This window comes from Ciona robusta, chromosome 11, assembly GCF_009617815.1.
Source record: "Ciona robusta chromosome 11, ASM961781v2".
NCBI classification, from domain to species: Eukaryota; Metazoa; Chordata; class Ascidiacea; order Phlebobranchia; family Cionidae; genus Ciona; species Ciona robusta.
In genome coordinates this window covers 6529540-6553082 of record NC_143245.1, presented here as the reverse complement: position 1 = coordinate 6553082, position 23543 = coordinate 6529540, and the positions used below count along the sequence as shown (strand labels likewise).

The 23543-nt window shown below is 34.7% G+C and overlaps 2 protein-coding genes across 3 annotated transcripts; both read left to right on the top strand.

The window, feature by feature from the left end:
• The first annotated feature begins 91 nt into the window (after positions 1 to 91).
• Positions 92 to 13413, top strand: LOC149728833 (ribosomal protein S6 kinase alpha-5-like). Its single transcript, XM_089888363.1, has 15 exons — positions 92 to 257; positions 325 to 396; positions 609 to 742; positions 812 to 896; positions 1339 to 1454; positions 1954 to 2058; positions 2660 to 2847; positions 3481 to 3631; positions 6730 to 6894; positions 7872 to 8143; positions 8447 to 8540; positions 9099 to 9269; positions 9748 to 10011; positions 10700 to 10850; positions 11791 to 13413. Exons 1-15 carry the CDS (start codon positions 209 to 211, stop codon positions 12540 to 12542), a joined length of 2769 nt encoding a protein of 922 aa, XP_089744489.1. The 5' UTR covers positions 92 to 208; the 3' UTR covers positions 12543 to 13413.
• A 1349-nt stretch (positions 13414 to 14762) lies between these two features.
• On the top strand, positions 14763 to 23494 carry LOC149728832 (uncharacterized). 2 transcript variants are annotated; one of them, XM_089888329.1, is made up of 18 exons: positions 14763 to 15335; positions 16836 to 17101; positions 17389 to 17480; positions 17698 to 17805; positions 18088 to 18214; positions 18304 to 18392; positions 18742 to 18871; positions 18941 to 19071; positions 19140 to 19267; positions 19381 to 19573; positions 19792 to 20568; positions 20653 to 20775; positions 21018 to 21149; positions 21297 to 21443; positions 21665 to 21856; positions 21963 to 22101; positions 22293 to 22440; positions 22744 to 23494. In XM_089888329.1, exons 1-18 carry the CDS (start codon positions 15283 to 15285, stop codon positions 22895 to 22897), a joined length of 3129 nt encoding a protein of 1042 aa, XP_089744455.1. In that variant the 5' UTR covers positions 14763 to 15282; the 3' UTR covers positions 22898 to 23494. The 2 variants fall into 2 exon arrangements, with proteins under 2 accessions (XP_089744455.1, XP_089744454.1); XM_089888328.1 differs by lacking the exon at positions 14763 to 15335 and adding an exon at positions 15431 to 16669.
• Positions 23495 to 23543: the final 49 nt, after the last annotated feature.

The following is a 23543-nucleotide window of genomic DNA, read 5'->3' as shown; positions in this document are numbered from 1 at the left end:
CTCGTAGTGTTGTTTACGTTATTGTGGTGAACGCATATAACCGGAGCAACGTAGCGAGTGGTAGGTTAAATTAGAATGCTTCGTGAGAGAAACATTATGCAACTGTTTTTTTACAGATTTTGTATGTAGGGTTTAGGTTATGCAAATACTTTAAAAAAATTATTTTGTAAAAATATAATTTGCACAGCCTGCAGCGGACATCAAATTTATGATGGACGATTTTGCTGCAGAAGAAGTTGTTCTATCTGTGACTGATGGTAAGTCATTCAGGTTTAAATATTTGCGTATCAATAATCATATTTATAAATATATTTTTTGTTTCAGCAAATCTCACAGGCCATGTTGAAAAAGTTGGTTTAGACAGTTTCGAATTGTTAAAAGTTTTGGGAACTGGAGGTAAAAATGTTCATTGTTTGATTGTAAATTGAATATTGTAGCCTTTGTAGGTTGACAGTTTGTAATAAATTATGCTGCCCTGTTCATTTTAAAACTTAACTCTTTAAATATTAGTAGGCGTATAAGAGTATATAAAAACGTGTTTTTAAAACAAATTAAATGTGCTATATACTTTTCGGCAACAATACATTAACATTTTTTATCATTTACAGCGTATGGCAAAGTGTTCCTGGTTCGAAAAGCATGCGGTCACGACATGGGTCAACTATATGCTATGAAAGTGTTAAAAAAAGCATCAATTGTTACAAAACAAAAAACAACAGAACACACAATGACAGAACGACAGGTAATATTCAAAATTCTTAACTAACATTTTTTTAAGAAGCAAATAGTATTTTATGAGATTTTATTCTAGGTATTAGAGGCTGTACGTCAGTCTCCATTCTTAGTGACACTTCACTATGCATTTCAAACCAACTCAAGATTACATCTCATTTTAGGTAAGTTAAAGCTAATGTATGTATGTATGTTTTATTCAAAACCTTTAAAATTTGCCAGAAAAATCGATGCATATAAAAAGTAGATTGGACCAATCTGTAATGTTTACTTTTATGTGAAAAAAGTAATAAAATATTGATGCTCAACAGATTTAAATTTGCTTTGGAAAATTCATATTATGGTCAATAATGACATTTTAAATTTGTTGTGTTTAGTACAGGTTACATATATGTATTTGAGACTACTACTAGTATACGTGGTATAACAACAGCCTAATCTAATGTAGTGTATATGTTATAAAGTAACAGATTAGGTAACATAAGTTTGTATTATTAGATTACTTCAGTTTCTAGTTTCTACTGTTTCCTTAGTGGCTATACTGTAGGTGTGTGTGTTTACTACTTTATTTATTTTGTGGTTAAAAAGTGTTTCGCTCTGTACTAGATTATGTCAATGGTGGTGAAATGTTCACTCATTTGAATACAAGGGAAAAGTTTACTGAGCCAGAAGTTCAATTATTTAGTGCTGAGATATTACTTGCATTGGAACATCTGCATAAAGTAAGAAAGTCTTTTGAAGTTTTTTAATGCAGAATTATGCAAACAATTATCCTTTGTATTATGCTGTGTAAAACTTTATGAGTTTGTAGTTTATTTTTACTAATGTTTAAAGTGCTCTCTATGTATAATTATTAGGTGTTATGATTTAACCATGTTAAAATACATAGCATAATTATGTATATATCCGTTTGTTAAAAAAGTTCCTATATAATGAATATAGTTGAAAAAAAGGAATAACTATTTAGAGCTGAAAAAACAATTATTGTACTTTTTAATAAATAATATTTTGTACACATAACAGTGTAATTAAACTATCATTGTCTTATATTTATTAGCATAGTCATTATTTTATACTTTTACTAAAAAGGTTATGTATATACAATACATATGTATATATATATATAAAAATACTGTTATATTGCCTCAAAAGGTTTTTAATTTCCAATTTATATATATCAGTGGTCCAATTTGTTAACTTTTGCTTTATCTTTCTTATTAGCTTGGAATCGTATACCGTGACATAAAATTGGAAAATATTTTGTTGGATTCTGAAGGTCACGTTGTTTTGACTGACTTTGGTTTGAGTAAGGAGTTCATAAATAAAGTGAGTATTAGTTTGCATAATTTATGAGGTGATCTACATTTTTAATCAATGTACTTTTACCAGCTTTAAAATTGTGAAAAATAGATTATTTATAATTGTATTATATAAGAAATATATATTAGGCTATATAATAAACAAATTCTAGTATTTGGTCTAAGCTCCTGGTATTACCGGCTTTACCACAATTTTTAATTAATCAATCCTATTTATATACATTATTGTGAGTCGAATATATAATGTTTATTTTTTTGCTTAACAACTCTGTTACTGAAACTACGTCACAGTAGACTACAGAAAGAAAAACATTTGGTTTTTACTAAAAGTTGAGTGTCTTAGTTTACTGGTGGTAGTTTTAATCAACACTTAAGTTTGGACATTATTATTATACACACTTTTTGACCACGTTCTTTTACCCAAATAATTGTAAATATAAATCTGTTTTTAATCGTAAGAGTGTTTTAACGACTGTCTATGTGTCGATATGCTGCATTTTCGTTTTTTCTATTTTTCTTTACCTTCGATGCCAAATCCAAGGGACAAAAAAACTTATTATTGTTTAAATTTGTTCTTAGTACAGTAAGTTTAAAATCCATCATTCCAGGGAGACAGAACATTCTCATTTTGTGGCACGATTGAGTACATGGCTCCTGAAGTCATTAGAAGTAACGGCGCCGGTCACGATTTTGCCGTTGACTTCTGGAGTCTTGGTGTTCTGATGTACGAGCTGTTGACAGGTGCTTCCCCTTTCACAGTAGAAGGAGAACGGAACTCTCAAGCTGAAGTATCAAGGTATTAATATATTTGGATTACTATAATTGTATTGCATATTTGAATTGAACAGCCATTTTTAACTAACACAATTTTCCACTTTTTTTATCTATATTATTGTGTCTTAACAAGTGTTGTTTGGCTGTTGATTCCCTTTCTCTTTGTTTAAAATGTTTTAAAAAAAATCTTCGCTATTATCAATAGCCAACCACCCTAAAGTGGCAGGGTATGCGGATCTACTTTGTAGTTTTTTACACAGCTTTAATCAGTAAACAATTTTTAAAAAGTTACAGTTAGATTTGTTTTATTTGAATGTGTCATGTGTGTATGTCTAGCTAGCCCTGTTCCTCTGAATTTAAAAAAAAGTTAATGCCTGTGTTCATTAAATTTGGTAAGTCTGCAACATAATATGTAGGTCATTAGTTTATATTTATATTATGTTCGGATTGTTTACATGAGGTAACCTGCTACAATATTGTGCTAGTACAGTGACAGGGTAACTTCCTTGTTTACATACACCTTGTTTAACTGTATGCTTATATGTTTTTACATGTTCTGATATCACATTATGGGATGTAAATATAGGATGTTAATACACATTTCTTTAATTAAAAATATATAATAAATTGTCCTAAAAATTTCAAATATTTTCAGGCGCATTTTATACAAGCATCCTCCACTACCAAAAGGTCTTTCTTCTGCAGCGCTTGACGTGATTTTAAAACTTCTCGACAAAAATCCAAAAACACGTCTTGGATGTGGAACAACAGGTGTCAAAGAAATAAAGGAACATCCGTACTATAAGGTAGGCAATTATTCACTTTTATTTTGTGTGAAATGTACATTTGAAACTTCAAAAATGTTGTTTTATTCTATGTAATTTCAATCTATGTTCTTGTTTATCTATATATATATATAGGTATAATTAAATAACGTTCCAAAAAATCTTACTTTAGTTAATAAGTCAATTTATTTGTAAAAGTTCAATATTTCTGCTTTATATGAGTGCTATGCAGCATGTTAAAATTTTTGTGGTAAAGTGTTTTGTAAACCGAAGCACAAGCTTACCACAGCATTATCACGTTGTGTCACGTTTAGGTGGTGTATAACACATGAGTAACAATTCGAATGTCAAATTATGTTCACTGACAGTCACTATTGTTCACAACATACTAGCATTTGCTTGGTATTTAAGTAAGATTTAATTTTAAAAAATATATCACTCTCGGAAAAAAAAACAAAAAAGTTATATACATAATTATATACATACATTTAATTTACAATATCTATTACCTATACCACAGTCATTTCCCCCTAATTAACCAACTAATTTTGATCTATTTCTCCCATTTAAAACCGACGTCAATCAGAACAATAAGTAGGACCAAAGACTGAGTTATGTTATGACTAAAGTAGTGATTAGTGTCTCTTATGTAGCAAAGCACTAAATCCTGTTTATATCACCGCCTGCCATGCCCTTGTTATATTATAATTAACCTAATTACTCAACTATCTAGCGGTCAATTTTAAAAGGAAATGCCGTATTCATTTTGTGATGTCCATTTCCACAAGTCACTAATTTAAAATATTTAATTGAAGTACGGCAGACAGTATTTCCATACATTCTAAATAATGATGTCCGAATGTAGGATGTTTGACATTTAAAATTTTAATTCAATATTAATTTCTTTACCATATTTACTTTATTACTACACTAGGTAGGCTATAAATATTCAAATAATATAGCTGTTTATTTTGTTAACAGATGTTACAAGATGAGATTTTGACATTAATATTACTATTATGTTATATAACTTACTGTTTACAGTGTAAGGATTTTAAATATTTATATATACATTATTAATAGCTTTGGTCTCAAAATATATTCACCATAAAACTTAATGCATTGTAAATCGCATGCATTCAGCACTGCAGCATAGTAGTTAGGACATACGCATCATGCCCTGCAGCCTAATATTTATTTCTGCATATCTTTTGCATGGTTATATTTATAACTGTGTTTATAAACACCATAGCCACTCCCCCATACAAAAAAAATGATTAATTTTATGCAAATAATGTGTTTTCTTATTAAGTTATAGTAAAACCTACAAAAGTGTACACACTGTCCAATGTTGAGTATTAGTAATAATTACAAAGTATCATCAATTCAACTGTAATTTGTAAATATATATATATAATGAAAAATTCCCACTAATATAATATACAATTAAACCTTAACTAATTATTGTGAAATGTAAACAAAAAGAATGTGTTCAAATATGTCATTTATTCCCCATATATATTGTATGTTAATGACTAATTCCAGTAAGTGGGAATTTTTCATAATATATATTTACAAATTTTAAAAGTATTTTTATGGGTTGAATCATAAAAATTTCTCTGAATTATACGAATGATGCAAATTTGTAAAGTTACCGCTCCCATTTATCAAAACGGGTGATGTATTAATACTGATAGCAATCTGGTGTGTACGTGACATGTATGTTGTATTCATACAACGTAAATCACCATTTATAAAGTAGATTATAGGCAAGGAACATTATGTAGGCGGCACATGCAAAATTTTATAAATTTTTCTGAGATCATAAATCATAAGTGTATCATCAAACTTACACTAAACTCATTACCGCACCACCTACTTAATGTTGTGTTTAAAAGAAGTCATAACATCCTGTTTATATATTTTCCGGTCTAAAAGTTCCCTGGGTTATTTTAAGGCCACCATAAACACACTTTCAAAGTTAATGTTTGAAGCAGAAAATATCATGTCCTAAAATTTTAAATTGCCCTGTTAAATTTAAAGCACAAAAATCATCTTCCAAAATTGTAATTTCATAGTAAAGTAACATAGTTACCTGTTTGATAACATTCAGTTGTTAGTTTCTATATGCTATTTTATTTCTCTTATTTCGTATTAGGAATTTTTGTGGTATTTATTTACTACCTGAGGCAATGGGAAAATCCGGGGGATTATTACTCAGGTGTTTGGTTGCATGTGTTTCATACATCTCGTTTCCGCCAATAAGTTGCTATCTACTTGTGAATATGTGAAATTTTACATCTGACTGTTGTTTTAAACCTGCCCATAATGAAAGCATAATCCTAATACTACCCACAAAGTAATTATATATGTGTTAAAGGTAAATAGCACTAGTTTTTTCTTACTATATCTTGGTTAGACTTGGGCCCTTGTATTTGGGTAGTATACCAAAAAGGGAAACTAGCGGCAAAACATAAGTCATTGTAAACATGCTATGGATAAAAACTACCTTAGTAAAAAGAGTGTCAAATTGGAGCGTGGCAATAAGTACTGCTTTGTTAAGCAACAACAATATTCTAGTTGTTATTATATTGTACTATTGTTTTTTATCATCACACACGTTTCATATATGTCACTTCAAAACAGCATTTGTTTACTACACGACTACCCATCGTGCCTGATCACTGTTATATATAAATCATGACCAATTGCAAGAGCTAGAGACCTTTAAATTTAGCTGTCCTAAGTGTATTCTGTACTTTTTCAAATGAATTTCTCCCTATTATAGTTTATACATGATGAATTCTTTGTAATTTGTAATCTTTAGTTTTCATAGTAACCCTGTATTCAGATTTATATGTGTAAAATTACAACAGCATTGTGGGTTTTGTATTTAAGCCTTGATTTGTCTATTACAAAACCACAATTTATTTGTAAACATTAGGTAATGGGCAAACTATAGCCTAAATCTATGGTCCCATTGCATGCCATGCTGTAGGACCTCACACACCTATATTTTGTACACATACATACCACCCTGTAGAGTGTAGAGTATCAAGGAATTGAATCTATTGTTTACATACTCAGCAGTGGCTAAATGTAGGCTATTTCCTTTTCAGTCACTAGACTGGGAGAAAGTGGCGCGAAAAGATGTCCCTGCACCTTTTAAGCCAGTTATCGCAAATGATATGGACACAAGTAACTTTGCTGAGGAATTTACTTTGATGCCCGTCAACTATTCCCCTGCACCAACACCAGCCACTAACGCCTCATGCCCTTTTAAGGTAGTTAAATATTAAAATATCTAACCTTTTAAAATTTAAATTAAAATTTTTTTAACTTTTTTTTTCGGTGGTTTGTTTTCAATATTTCAGGGGTGTTTGCTGTTTTTACCAGTGTGTAAAACTACAGCAGTTACAGCATTAGTGGTTAAACCCATTAACCCTACATAACAAGACCAAACATGCCAATAAACTATTGTGTAGCAGGTTGGGAGAAAGCACCGGCAGTTAAACCTAACAGTGTAACAACATAATAGTGAATTACAATATGTGACCACATACTCATAGAATATGTTAGTATAGTACTGTGGGGTAAGATGTATACCACATAATATGCTGTTTATTTCCTAATCGTGTGTATTTCTTAGCAAATACCAACAATCTTTTAAAGTCAAATGGAATGCTAAAAGAGAATGAAAACACTTCATCTTACCCCAACCTACTATATAACCATAATGTTATCCATTACTTAATAACATAGCACATTAGTTGGCTTAGTTTCCTATATAGTTCCCCTGTAAACAAGCTGTTATGACCATAAACAAAGCCAGGCTATCTTACACATCCTGTTGAGCCTTATTCACTGGCCATACATACACCACATGTGTGTTGTCATAGGAAATGCTTACATTGTTGTTTTACTCATTTTCAAAACAGAAGCAACAAAAAATGTTGTTGCATTCATTATGTAATATTATTTGTATTATATGTGTTATGTCATTATGTAATATGCTTTGTCATAAAATTACAAAACATATTTGTAATTGTAACACTTGTTGATTTGGTAATACAAATTAAAATTTATTATTATATTGACAAATTAACATTATTTGTAATTACCACAAACCAATATGTTTTTTTTTTATAACATTTAATTTTCCAATCAAAAATTAATTTTGAAGTGTTCTTTTAGGTTGCAAAGTAATAATAAAAAAGAATTCTTTTTAAATTTATAAATTAAACTTTTTTTCTCACACCAGGGTTATTCATTCGTGTCCCCATCGGTTGTGTTTGGACGACAGCACGTACTTTCCGACGATCTTCTAAAACCAATGTCCAATTCGGGTCGGCCTTCCCCAAGCTACTTACAGAAGGTAGCACACGCTGGCCGTTTGACTGACAGCGAATTTTTTACGCTGTATGAATTGGACTTGGACACTGAACCATTGGGTGATGGAAGTTTTTCAGTTTGTAGGAAATGTGTGGAACTTTCTACCGGTCGAGAGTTTGCAGTGAAAATTATTAGCCGAAGGTATGAAATATGGATATGTTTTTCTTTTAAACTGCGGTAAATACATTAACAGTGCAGGATCGTATTAGCACATAATATCCCATATTACCTAATCGTGTTTTTTAACAATTAACAAGGCTTTTTTAGAGTTGTAAATGTACGGTCATATATTTCTGTAAATGTCCTATGTTTACTACCAAATGAAATGAAATAATAAAATGAAAACATGGACCATGTTACCCCACTGTAGTAAATATAACCCAACATCTTCTAAACACATACCACCAGAAAATTTAAAAGTTAAATATTTATTATATCACACAGATGGGAATTGCAGTCAATGTTAGAACTCCGATCATTATCTCACTGTCAAGGCCATCCGAATATTGTCAAACTCTACAATGTATTTCAGGATAAGGTATGCACATGTACACTTGTTGGAGTGTTTAAATTTTTTTTTGTTTTATAAAAAAAATATTTCATGACTTAAAATTATTGTTTTTGGGGGGGATCTAAGCCAACATATTTTCTGTAAATTAACCACAAAATTGTTGCACAAATATTTATTGTTTTCAGAGTGCTGTATATCATAGGTCTATGTAAAAAGTAGTTGAATCATTTTTTAAATGGTAGTATAAGAGAAAAAATACTCCTCATTTGGATGAACCTTTTTTTGTTTTTTTTAAAAACCTTATTAAACTAATATAGTAGGGTGGGGGAAGTCGGGCCACCTTTATTACAGAAAATTCAAATGTTCTGAACGTGTTTTAAACAACCAATAACAGTCTATGAAAGTAGTGAGGATATTATTATATAATTCCTTAAATATTCTTGGTTTACTACCAAATCGGATGGAAAAATAGAATTAAAATGTCTCCCATCTTCCCCCTTGTATAAAAATTTGCTTTTGTCTACCTATGGTGTAACAAATTTTGCCAACCGAATCCCCCTTTATCCATACACATTTTCCGTACAGCACCACACGTACATCGTAATGGAGTTATTACATGGTGGTGAACTGCTATCCATGATACGTGACCACCCAACTTTCAACGAGGCGGAAGCGAGTATTATCATGAAGCAAATCGTGTCTGCCGTCGCCTTCATGCACGAAAAAGGAATTGTACATCGAGATTTAAAACCAGAGGTGTATTTTTGTAGATTTAGCAGCAACGCCTATGACACGTTTTTCAATGTAATTTTTAACTGTTAGCGCGGGTTGAACGACTGCCGTTTTTCGTTAGGTTAATTAGTTTGATCTTCACTATGGTATTTGAAGAGATTAATATTGAATTTATGTTATGTTAGTTTATTAGGTATATGTATATATGTGGTATAATCAGTATTTCATGTTATGTTGTCTTAATAACAAAACTAATATCTACAAGTAACAGTAGACAAAAATAGCGTAGTTGTTATATACGAAATTACATCTAAACCTAGTAATCGATACAGTTTACTATAATAAGCTATACTAAAACGCTTGTGCGATATATTTTTTCAAATCTCTAAGTTTGTGAGTGATTATATTTTTGTAATTCATTTTGGTTTATGTATGGCTAACAATATGGACAACCCATTAGTGACCATTACCGCACATTCTAATCTCATTTAATTTCCACCAGAACATTATATTCGTGCAAGCACCAACTGACACTAACAACAATACCATGTCAGCCTCGAAACAACTCCATATAAAAATCGTGGACTTCGGTTTTGCGAGGCTAAAGCCCAACACCGGCGCTGGGGCTTCTGTCGCGCTCAGCACTCCTGTTTTTACGCTACAATACGCCGCCCCAGAAGTTTTACAGACCTCCGGTTTTGTAGGAACGTCCAATACACCTGGCTACGACGAGTCTTGCGACCTATGGAGTATAGGTGTTATTTTGGTAAGTTATTAGGCTTTCGTGAGCGAATATGGCTTTTAAACTGGCATTAGCGACTTTTCTACGAATTATAGTACTGGACTAAGATAAATACCGTTGGTACTTGAAGTCTTATAAAACCGAAGTACATAAAACGAAAAGACGGTATGAAAGAAGTGAGTATTATACGCTCAAGCTATAAAAGTAACTTTTTAAATAAAAGGCGTTACCGTTACACCCACAAACAGTAAACAAACTGGCGATTTACTGTTAATAGACTTTGTTAACTGAAATGATCTTTAATATCGTGTTCGAAGAGATAAATAAAGTCGGTGTTGTATTTAGCAAGTTGGGGTAAGACGGTTCATGTTTTCATTCTCTTTGTCGTCCCTTTTGGTAGCAAACAAAGAACATTTACAATAATTTATATAAAACCGTTTCTCACGACTCCAAAATAGCGTTGTTATTTAATACACACGGTTAGAAAATATGGGAAACTATGTTCTAACAGTATTCATGCTACCACACAGTACTGTATTAGGATAACAATTCGAATTAAACCAATATAATTTTGTAATTAAAAAAATACGCCCGAACCAGTTCTAAGGAGCACACCATTATGTAACAGGACTCTAACGCATATCCTTCCGGAGTGTTATATAGTTTGCTGTTTTCTTATGAAAATTCCCACTAACGTCGTTTCCTTCTACAGTACGCCGTCTTATCCGGAGCTGTTCCGTTTGTGAGCGACGGGCAGAGTCTCAGAGCTTCGGAAATCATGACTCGTATCACGAAGGGGGAATTTACCTTCGATGGCCCGTCCTGGCAGAACGTGTCGGAAGAAGCACGAAGACTCGTGGACGGTTCGTTTTGTAATTAAGTTAAGCACGAAATAAGAGAAGTTGGTAGAAATTGCAAATAAACGTAGATTCGTTTATTTGTCTAACATACAGCGTTATTACAAAATTTAGAACAAAATACGGGAGATTAATTTCAGCACGAAATAAGAGGAACGGTGACAATTGCGACAAATAAAATTATTTTAATTGTATAAGATACACGGTTATTACAAAATTTTTTTGAACAAAATAGGGGGAAACGGTAAAAATTACCAAAAACACATTTCTATGCATGATTCATTCTAATAGTCGACCTTTAAACGTATAAATATAACGATCACACATTTCCGCGACCGAATTTATGTGCTATTCCTGTTCAAAAAATATTGTGGTCTCAATTCCATTGCTGTCTATTGCACGCTATAATGTTTCTTCGGTACAAAAATAGAATGTATACATAATGACTTATAGTACAGTAACTGATCCGTAAAAAGTTATATTAAAAAAAACATAATACAAACATCGGAACAATATTTAAAACGTGCCATGGGGTTAATACGGGTCATTGACCTGCCTTTTCAGGTTATAGATTCATTTCCTATTTAAGATTTCGTATTCAACACTCAGGCCACGTTACAGTTAAGCGATAACAGCTTTAGTGAACTAGGTTAAAAAAACGTGACGGGTTTACGCATGATTTGTGCAAACCTAAATCAACCTTTTTTTTGTATCGACTATCGCTGTTACTTGGCATGCCGTATTATAGTAGGGTGGGGTAACATGAATATGTTTTTATTTTATTTTCTTGTCTTATTTTGTAGTTAACAAATAATATTTATACAATTGTATAATTTTAGGCCCGCCACCTTTAAAGGGCGTTGTTAATTGTAATAACGCGATCAGGAAATTGAACAGTGTCTGTTAGATGCAATTATAACAATTTACATTTTTTCTGATTTCCCAGGTCTTTTAACAGTGGATCCAAAAAAGCGACTCAAAATCTCCGACCTGCTCGCAAGCCCGTGGGTCCAAGGAGCGTGCGCCCCTACAACACCACTTCTCAGTCCTTGCATTCTTTCACCAGGCCACCGAGCCACCACCTGCTTCAACGCCACGATGAAGGCTTACCACCTCGCCAGCAAAGAAGGGTTTCAACTTAGTGCAGTTACGAACGCACCAATCGCAAAACGCCGAAACAGAAAACGTACAGGCAAGCAACGAAACGGCTCCGACACGAGAAGCAGCAGCGGCTCGAACGACAGCGTAGTTCTGACGTCATCAACAGCCGCTACGTCATCATCCTCCTGCTCGACGCCAGGAGCAAGTCCAGTGACGTCACCAGCGGTCGAGGTACCTGCTTCCGCACTAATCTGCGCGAACTTTGAAACCGTTTCTTCCCCGGTTGCGAAACGACCGCGCGGACTTGATTTAGTTCGTAGTACGCCCTCTGACGACCAGTATAAACTGCCTTCAACGAGCGACTCTGTCAGTTCAGGTTTCGCTGAGAACATACAGACTGGCAGCGACCGTGAGTCGTCCGACAGTATAAACGTCTCGTCGCCTTCGTTGTCCCGACAAGCGTCGTCCTCACTTAGCGAATCTGGGTACGGCACTTACTCACTTTCTTCGTCCAGCCCTCCCTACTTATCGAAGCCACTGGGTTCGAACCACAGGTCCGGGACTCCAATACAACAACTTGGTGATACAATAATCTAACCCCTGCATTTATATCATATTGTACTGTGGGGCAAGATGGGACACCTTTAGCACGTAATGTCCAAAAATAGAAAGAAAACGTGTTCCAACTTTCCCCACCCCACTTTTTGTTACTTTGCAACTGCTAATGAAAACATCAGCCTGAAGCACATACCGACTTTAATAATGCTGCTCGCTCTTTTCACGCCCAATAACTCGGAACGAGTATCCGTATTCGGTTTTCCACCGTATTTCTGTATTCGTACTTGGGCGTGCACCAAATGTCTATGCATTCAATAGGCCCCCGTGTATTTTTCTTTCTGTAAATATAATTGCTTCTTTCTTTATATCAGTTGTACATCATAAAATGTTCCGCTATTGAGAAAATCCCCTTTTACCATACATTATGTGTGTGAAATTTGACACGCTATTTCCGAAATTTGACCATAGATTTACCTGTTAATCATCGAAATTTGCCAATCCTTTCGTTTCGGTTAGGTTTAGTGTTGTGTTTTCTCAATAGCTGATACGTTCTATGAATAACTGACCCTTTCCCTTATGTCTTCTTAACCAGCAGTGTTACCAGTCATTTAAAGTATATTTCAGTGTTGCCAGTTGATATTTCAACTCAGCACCAGTGCTTTGTGTTGCACAAGGCAGAATAATGGAAAAGTGTTACCTCGGAACTAATACCACACTTAAAGATGTCGTAAGCTTCATATTAAGTTACTTGATTTTTTTACAATGTAATCGTGTATTTGCACTTACGCAATGCGAATGTATTTTTAAGGTATCGTTGTCGGTACTTGGGACAAGGAATCGACCAGTTTGTTTGTGTTATATTGCTTCTTATGTGCCCTGCCTTCAGATATAAAAGTATTAAGAAGTTTTGTTTGATTCGCATTTTTGTAGTTGTGATACTGTAGCAATAAGGAGTTGTCAGCTCGTTATTTATTCGTTTCGTGGCCTTAAAAGTAAATCTATTTATTTGCTCAATAAAATGACCCTTTTCTGACTAAAATTACTAAAATGAATATATGTAGCTTAATATGCTCGTGTGGCGGGTTACGGGCAGCGACAATCGTAAATTATAAAAGGATTGTTCTGTTTCACAAACCTCGTGCCTGTTTGGAAACGAATTCTCACATTTTTAACTTTGTGGATGCTGTTTTTTTTGTAGGGTGATGATTTTAACAACACAATATTCACCACTGGATTGGAGCAGTTAAATATCTTGTCCAAGGACGCATAACGTACACAACACAAAAGTAGCAGCATCGAGCAAAACAACTAAGCCACGTCGAACATAAAACATACAAGGTATGAAAAAGTTATAACGATTTGAAGTCATAGGATGTGTGAGCAAACACATTATTCTATTCCTTTCATTCGAACAATTCTTTGTGTTCTCTGCTACAAACGTTGGTCTGTGTGCTTAATTAAATGTACATAAGAAAACACGCCATTCGATATTACTTTTCGCACACATCGTCATGTTGCGAATCAAAATGCAGTAACAACTGTACCGCCCAAAGCGTTTGGTGTAGGCTGTAGACAGTGTAGAGGTTGTTTTAAATACCAGGTTTTAAACCGCTTGGACTGAGCCATTTCAAGTGTAGGAAGGTGCGGTCGCTGCATTGGCTATTCCCTTTCATTCCAATCCCACTTAAAATTGTAGCCGACTTGGGAACAATGACAAAAAGTCACTTTGCCTTCAAGACAGCAGTTTCGAGAGCGCCAAAGCCCACTTTTAAAAAACGTTAGTATTGTTTTAGGTCAATACCGTAGCCAATCGCTAGAAATGTGAAGTCTTAGCGCTGCTGCTGGTGTGCAAATCGTTGCCAACTTTCTTCGTTTATATTTACTTTGAGAAATGTTTGTTTGCAGTCATTGGTATATAGTCGCAGGTATATGGATGTATAGGCCAAGACCTTTTTGTATTAATAGCATTTTAATAAAAAAAATCTAACATTTAAGAAGTAGTGCTGAAAAATATGTTGGCTTTAGAAAGAGTAAAGCATCAGTTGCGTACATATATCTAAAGCATATTTGCTTATGGTCAAAAAGAAAACATTGTTTGACCAAAATAAACATTTGTTACCACTGACCGTATGTTTCAGTGAATATTTTGATACGTTGCATTTGTATTCTTACGGGTATACATGGATTTTTATGTTTATGGCGACATATTTAATGTTCAGAGACGTAGTTGTTACTAGTTTGTTAAACCGCCGGTTATTTCAAGGTCACTTCTGAAATCAATCGCTGTCCAAACATTAGGAACGATTTAACAGACAGCTCGTGTGTTATTTTAAATCACGATAAAGGTACTGTGCTGTAATAACCTCAACGATCAGTTTTATTCTTGCTTGTGTTTGTGTAGCGGTCCGCAATAGCGGAGACAATGCTCCTACGCCAATATTGTACAGTAGGGTTTTGACATTTGTTAGGAATATTTTAAGCCCGCTTAAGATTTCTGTCAGGCAGCAAAAGGGAGATTTGGACAATCTGTTTATTTTGTCTTCATCTCATGAATTAAATATAGATAAATACGAAGCAACCCGATTTAAACTTAGTCGCGTGCAACTTATAAACGTTGTTGCCAGCTATACGTAACTGTTGTTCAGCATTTTATCTATAGCTTGACAACGTGCCCACAATTATTTCATTTTATTAACAAGTTATTTATATAGAACACATTTAAAACATGATGTACTTTTTAAGTTTAATATAAATAAGCTTCTACCTTCAAGACATTATCATGCGTCGTTTGGTTACTGCAAGCAGACCCAAGATTAAAAAACAAACCAGCAGGTTAGTATAATGCCCATTTTTTATATCTGTGTATTTTACTTAAACTATTTAATTTAGAATTCGCCCAAATTTTCTGTTACTGTTGTACGTTTTTATGCCACTATATATATGTATATATAGCTTTAAAGATAAGCGATAAGTTATTTGTTCAGGCTTTCAAACAAGCTGTTTTACCGTATAATGTTTGGTTATTGGTCTGTTATAACGTTTTCAAGTACTTTAACTGCGGTTTGTAGAATGTGCTTATCATGACATAACAATTCTATTACTCAAAACAAGTACGTTTTAAAATCATAACTTTGACGAATCTCCATAAAGACTTTTCCCAAATATAAATAGTTTCAGCTGTTATAAAACCTCTGAACCGCGGTCAAGTGCGATAGAATCGTTGTAAAACTCGCTTTATCATACTTCAATGTCTAACTTTTAGAACACCAACATTACATACGGGTTCAAGTTCATATAGGCTACTACTTTGACCAAATGTCCAACGCTATTTTTGATCATCTGAAATATAAATATACATGATTTCAGAAAAAAACACCCAAATTACTCCTGTTTAATTTAGCTGCAGGTAATTTTCCTTTTCAATTGCCCACTTACGCGTAATTTCACTTGTCCCCTATTGCCTGAAGTCCATCTGAGTAAACATTTTCATCGATCACAAAAAGACCCGAAGACCCTCAAATGGGCGGCGTTTACACTCATGGTTCGTACTTTCTCTACTTTAGGCAGGCCTGTTGTAAACAACCTATGGTTAATTTAGTTTGCCATGTATTGCCACCAATGACATAGTATTTTGCGTGAGGCAGGGATAAGAGTTGGTTTCTTGCAGTCAGAAAGCAAAATAATGCCAACTAAATGAGAAAAAATAAAGCTCGGCAATTAATAATGGAAGTGTCGAAAGATTTTATTCAAGAAATACCGCGTACGCCGCTCACGCGAGGTGCATGTAACTATTTTCCGGATGGCGTAAAATCGAAGAGGTACCCTTACAAATTTGGACTTGAAAGTGATACCCCTCCATATTTGCTCCGAGATTCAAGTCCAAGAACTTCCGCTCCGCTACACCTTCTAACACGACATCCTCCGACCGCTCAGCCTCGCTCCAGACGCAGGGATCTGTACTCCGGAAGCGAGGAACACTTCCTAGGATGTCGAGACCGGAACAGAAATCTTCCTTCTACGGCTGGGGCGATTGTTATCAACCAAGAACCACTCGGACCAATTGCATCAACTCGTAACATACACGGCTTGGAAATGTATTCCAGTAGCGCGTTAATAAAAGCGGAGCGGTATCAATTCAACAAGCCCAGCATATATAGTAATGTGGGGTAAGATGGGATACTGTTCGAACCCAAATCTCATATATTTTCTATTAACAACGGTGTTTTAGAGTCGCGGCCTGAAGTTATATTGTGAATATTCTTTGTTTACTACCAAATGGGACGCGAAAGTCCCGACATGCACTTTTTGAATTCACACCCCATATGTCCACAGAAATGAAACAAAAGATTTGAAATCAAAGGATCCACCACCAGTTACTGAACCGACTCCACAATCTTCAACATCTCCTGTCGTCTCGGAGGACACCCCAAGTCCCCCAGCACCGTTAGAAAACACTCACCCAACTAAAGAAATCGTTCTTCCTAAAGTTGAAGATGTACCACCAGTTGAAGTGATTGCCCAACCAGTAGCTACTGTTGTTGATCGTTCTTCTTTCCAAGTATATGTCCGAGTTAAACCGTTAGACGAGCAGGATTTGGGTGAGTGTCTTTAATTTTTATAGGGTTTAGCGGTCACGTTTTTGTTTAACACTTATACTGAACTATTTTTTCCCAGCGGGGTATAAATAAGGACTGTTATTTTGTTGCTAATTTTCTTTATTTTTTTCGTCGTGGTACTGTATTGGAAGAGATAAATGAAAAATTCTGTAAATTCTGTTCTATTTTAACCCTCTGCGTCAAACGTTTCATCACAATCTATAGTTTTCTAATGTATTCATCGCAAAACGCGTGTTTTGTATATTTTTACCAAATAAATCTAATTTCAGCTGGAAATCCATCCAGCCGACTAAGAAGCATAACCGTCAGTGGAAATGAGAGAATTATACTTTCAACGCGACCCAGTGCAAAAAAGGAAAATGTAAGAAATCTAAATATAGTATGTTGAAATAGGAATGAACATGTTTTCATTGTCCTAGCTCGCACCACTTGGCGGTAAACAAAAAAGAATTAGATAGCCGTAGCCCTGCGCCTCTAAAAGAGCATTGGTAATTGTTAAAAACACGATTCGGAACATGATAAATGATGCGCTAACGGTAACTGTCGGGTAGACAGTACTAAACAGTTCATTTTTACAGCACGGTAGCAAAATATGTTTCGACTTTGACCACGTGCTGCCAGAATCAGCGACGCAGAAAGATGCTTATGACGTCACAACCCACTCGCTTGTGGAGCAAGTACTTCTAGTAAGTGGTTACGTCATCGAATCCTTGAAAATTCTCTGCTGAATGAACATCGCTTGTTTAACTTGTACAACCTCAATTATAGTCAACATGTACTGATCAAACACACGACACTTTTGTCACAAATAAACCCTGGAAATGTAATGTAATGGAATATAAATTCGTAGTTATAATTTTAAGAATACCAATTTTTAATTAAAAAACATCAAGGCTATATTCAGTATATAGAAAACCTTTTTGTTTGACTTTTCTAAAATGTTGATTTTGGAATATATTTGTATACAGGGCTATCATGCATGTCTTATTACATACGGATCAGCAAGCACGGGCAAAAGTCATTCCTTATTCGGCAAAGCAAGCAGTGGGAAATATAAAGGATTGATAATACGTGCTGCTGAAACATTGTTGCATTGTAAGTATTTTGACTCCTGTAAGGACCACAGACGATTAAAACGAGATATACCTAAACTTATAAACATGCCTTCTTTGTTAATTACGCAGCTATCGAGAAAGAAACCGTAGAAAACATCAAATGCAAGTTGACAATGTCTTTCATCCAAGTTTACAACGAAAAGTTCTACGATATTTTGGTGTGTTTTAGGATTAGTTTGTTTGATAAAATAAATAAACAAATTAATGTATCCTATTTATCCTAGCGTAGCTTTTAGTCTCCCTATCGGGTGACACACGCCCATAAGGGTAGTGCAGCGTCAAGTCACGACCCCATTAACTCAGGTCTAGGAGCAGGCTCGCTTACCGCTATGCTTTTGCGCGAGGTTAATTTTGCAATCGTAATTTTCCTATTTAATTATTGGCCCGTGCCTATAAAATATCTTTAAAAAAACACCCCCGTTATACCGACTGTCGTTGCTCCGCTACGCGGGGTTAAATAAATACTTTAAATTGGAGAATAATCTTATTATTCTGTGCGACCATCAGGACCCTTCTGCTACGGACAACATACGGTTTCACGAGTTTGCCGATGCGTCACCGCTTGAGGGGGTGACAGAGATGCCAGTTCAGACGGTAGATGACGTAACGAAGCAACTGCGACGAAATCCGAACCGAGGTTCGGACTTGTGACTATTTTTATAAATATACAGTACTGATTATATATATATATATATCTTTGTACCAGTGCGAGATGCTGGCCGCAGTCACACAGTCTTCACTCTTCATTACAAAAAGGAAGAAACAGACTTTGAAAAGAACACCATCCAGGTGACCGATGGGAGACTGGAGTTCGCCGATTTGGTCGGAGTTAACCGGGTAAGTACTTGACATGTACTCGAAGTACCTCTTACTCACTGTGTTACTGTTTGGTGCGAAACTTTCAGTCGACAAAGCACTCAACACATGACGTTAGCGGGAATAGCGCAAACGCAAAGGCGAACAAATCACTACAAGTTTTCGGGAACGTCGTTTTAACTTTGGCCGAATCTTCGCCACAATCAACGCCATACAAGTAAGTTAGGCGCCTAACTTTTTTCTCACATTTGTTTATAATATTTATAAAGATCAAATTTATTTATAATATTTTTAAATTGGAATAATTAAACCAAAAATATTTCATCCCAGGGATTCAAAGCTGACTCGTTTACTGCGTGAAGCATTGGGTGGAAACTGCATTACTCGTCTACTGGTTGCTGCTTCACCTTGTCCCAACTTAACTCATGAAACTTTCTGCTGTTTGCAATTCGCTCAGCGGGCTATGACAGTGGTTAACCATCCAGAAGCACATATTTCGTTCAAAGAAATTCCAATACAGATGGTAAGACCAACTAAAGAGATTAAAAACAATTATTTTGGGCTAACTGGTTGTACCCATCTGTGTAACTACTATAATGGTAAATGGTGTTAAGCTAGTGTTTCTTAACCTTTCATGGTCCGTAGCCCATTACTGTTGTGTATGATAAGGTCCTCCTAAGTAGGTAATGACTGGTAACCTTTTATGAAGTACAATAGGTTGGTAAAGTTGTTCTTTTATAGCCTGAAGTTCCTAGTATTGACACTGCGGAAAATACTGACTCCGTCCAGATTGAATCCAACACTTCAACATCTCTTCCTCCAATCAACTTGAAATCAGGATTCGCGACTCCAGATCTTCCGGATGCGGCAAAAGAGAAGAAAAGACCATCTAAAGATGATCGGGAAAAAGATAGCTCCAAAAAGAAGAAAAAGGGGAAAGGGAAGGCTTCCATTGAAGTCCCGATGGCCGAAGGTGAAAATCCAGGTTCACCACCTTTGTACTGGCAAATTAACAAAGATGGAACTAACATTGTGTCCGGAGGTAAAGTACTCACTCTTCCCCATATAGACACACCGGATGTTGCTCGTAAAGATACAACTTCATTATCTGATCTCGCAACTCTTGAGGCTCTGACTAAATCTCGACAAAAAAACATTGGCAAGCGGCAACAAACCAACGAAATTACTGATACTTCCAAAATTTCAACAGAACATGGTAGCTCTAGATCCCCTACCCCACCGAAGGAAGCCTTTTCTAAAGTAATTGATGGAAGGCAGAGAAATTCTGTTCCTGTTGCTCTTAGAAAAGATGAAAGAAAGGAAGCGTTTGGTCTTCCTCCAAACTCCAGGAGTCCGCACCTTTTAAACGGAAGAAGCAACTCCCAGATGAAGTTGAGTCGTCCTTCATCATCATCTTCCACATCAGAGTCTTCAGGATGTTGCTCCAAGTGTATCGAGCGAGAAGACAAGATAAAGAACGATTATGATCGGATGATTCTGTTTTCTAAGAAAGATAGGGTAGGAAATGGAAATTTATATTGCTACTATAAATTTGCATAATATATTTTTTAAAAAATTTAAAAATGCTGTTTTATTTTTTAGGATGCAAAACAAGCAAAGATTACACAACTTGAGCAACTATTGGTTAAGATCCAAAATGAAACTGCACCATTATCAGAATTCCAAGCATTACGTGAAAATAAAGTAAAAGATCGCCAGCGAATTGTAAGAATATGAATTCAAAAAAGAGGCTTGATACTTTTACCACTGTTGGCGTATGTGTCATTGGGCTGGACATTTATTGGACAATGTTGCAACCCAATGATCCCTTAGACCAACTCTGGCCTAAGTCTTGAGTGGTATGTCAGGACCTGATCTATGTAGAATGCAAAATATTATTACCGTTTTATTTTAGTAACAGTCCCTGCTTTTTAGAGTTTTGTTTTATTTTTGACAAAATTGTTCAGGAGAAACTACTGGGTGAGCAGGCACGACTTGAGGCTTTGTTGGAAGGTTGTAAAAGTAAAATGTCGCAGATGGTTAGTTTGACTGAGGTTGCTAACCTACAAGAATTAAGACGTAAAGAAAGTAATGTTATGGTAAGTAGTTTGGAAACTTTTGTTCATTTTTTTTATTTTTTTTATTGCCTACTAATAAAAGATAGACATATTGTTCATTAAAACAATATTCAAACTGTTGCTGTTTAAAAAGACATACCTGGGTGTTCTAATTGTAATACTTTATAGGAAGTGCAAAAGAAAAAGATTGAAGAACTAAGTAAGAATTTACAAGAACAAACCAAGGGGGCCACTTTAATGTTAGCCAAGAAAACTGAACAAATTTCGCAACTACAAGCGGATTTGAAAAAGTTAAAAAGTGAAACTAAGACAAAGGTAATAAAATACAAGTTCTGTTGTATTTTCTTTAAAAATAAATTAAACTTGCTGTTTCTGTATTAAAGTTTTACCTTTAAGGTCCAAAAAAAAACGTTGTTAGAACTAGATGGATAAATGTATTTAGACCAACTTAACCCAACCTAATATAAATACATGCTAAAGCTGCTCTTATACCGTACACAGCCTACTATTACACATACATAAATAATCTTTATCAGGAACTTGAAGCAAAATCTGCATTCAGTGACTGCCAGAGTAATTTAAACAAATCGAACTTGGAGCGAGAAAAAGTGACGGTTAAATATGAGAATGCTGCAAGAGAAACAAGCATTAAGTTGAAGTCTGCACTAAAGGAAGTGGAAACGTTAAAAAATGAACTTAATAAGAATAAGTTGGTTGAAAAACAACAAGTAAGTGCATAAAGTGTTGATAAAGTTTAACTAAATTATTGAACACTGAACTTTCCTAACCCAGTGGCTCTTTTGTAGTTTTCTAACTGCAATGTCATTTATTTAGCTTACTGGATCGACACAGGCTACTGCTGCAGTTGTGCTCGCCACATCTAAGTCAGATACAGAGTTAATGAAAGGGAATGTAAAAAAATCGTTTGCTGAAGTTGGTATCAACACAGAAGATTATAGAGACCGATTAAGTGGTAAATTTCTTGTTTAAATTCTATTGTAATGGGTTGTCTAATTTAAAAACAATCACCAACAAAAGTTACATATATGGTAATTCGTAAGCCGGAATGAAGTGTATGTAACAGAACATCCGTGTTATAACGCATGTTGTTTTTCCCCAACCAAAGGATAAAGTAAGTTACAATCATTCATCCAAATTCAACAGGTCTTGCATATTATGTTCATTGTTTAAAATGTGCGGCAACTCGTGCTATGGAGTCTGGGGAGTTGGGGGATGCCCCTGATGTGAGAGATGCTGAGCTAAGTATCCTTTTAACGCAGGATGCGAAAAATCGAGAAGTTCTTATACAGTTGTGAGTTAACATGTTTGTATTCTATTCTATATGGGTACTTGAGGACCTAGAATTAAGGTCCTGTTGTGATTATTAGCCCATCACTTAAGACTGTCCAGATGTCATAATAGGCCAACTCTGACCATAACGTCAGGTTCCATAGATTTCCTTGTCGTAGGACCTCATTCAAATGGAACAGACGAACAGAATGGTATGGTTTGTAAAACACTGTATTTTTTCTGTTTTGTTGCATAAATGAGTTATTTATATATTAGACTACTTTAAAAAGTAATCACGACTTGCATTTTATCATTTCTTGTACAGGAAAAGGGAAAGAAATCTTTTGCGAGACGTCATGAAAATAATGTACTGCCGACAATGGTTCACAGAAGAGGGAAAACCCCATGTAAAACGGACATTGCGGCGAGTAGGAATTGACACAAGAGAATTAAAAATATTACAAGCCCTTCCTGTTTAAAATTTGTATCTGAATAAAAATGATTATAACTTATCTGACAGGCAACTACAGTCGTTATAACATGGGTGTTCTTTTGTATACCCATGGAGTTACCACACTTTGTGGGTGAACTTGTATTGGTTTTGTATTTACTGCAGTGCTTCCTTATTTATTTAAATCACATTTAAACAGAATTACTTTATCTGCAACATTTTGATCATGTGGTATCACTTAACACATTTATTTTATTCACTTTCTGATATGAAAGTTGTGTATTTACAGAAATTGTAAATTTCTATTTTTGGTTCTACATGTTTGTGCCCATTTTTAAAACCTAACAGTACACAGGTTTATACTAAAGAACTATTGAAACAATATACACTATTTAATAATTATGTTTAATACAATGTTCAATTTGTTTTTAAAGTTCAGTTTTTTGGCTGTAATTTTTATGTTAAATTACTTTTTATTTTTTTGTTCTTTTTTAAGAGTTACTGTTGAAAATTAAGTTACCACTGTGTCACAATATACATTTGTTTATTATAACTTGTTGCACAAATACAATTTAAACGTATATAATATACTCTGGTCATTGAAATACATTGCATCATTGTCAAAGGCTTTTTTGATAAGAGTAGATATTTTTTTGGACAAATTTATGCTAGTT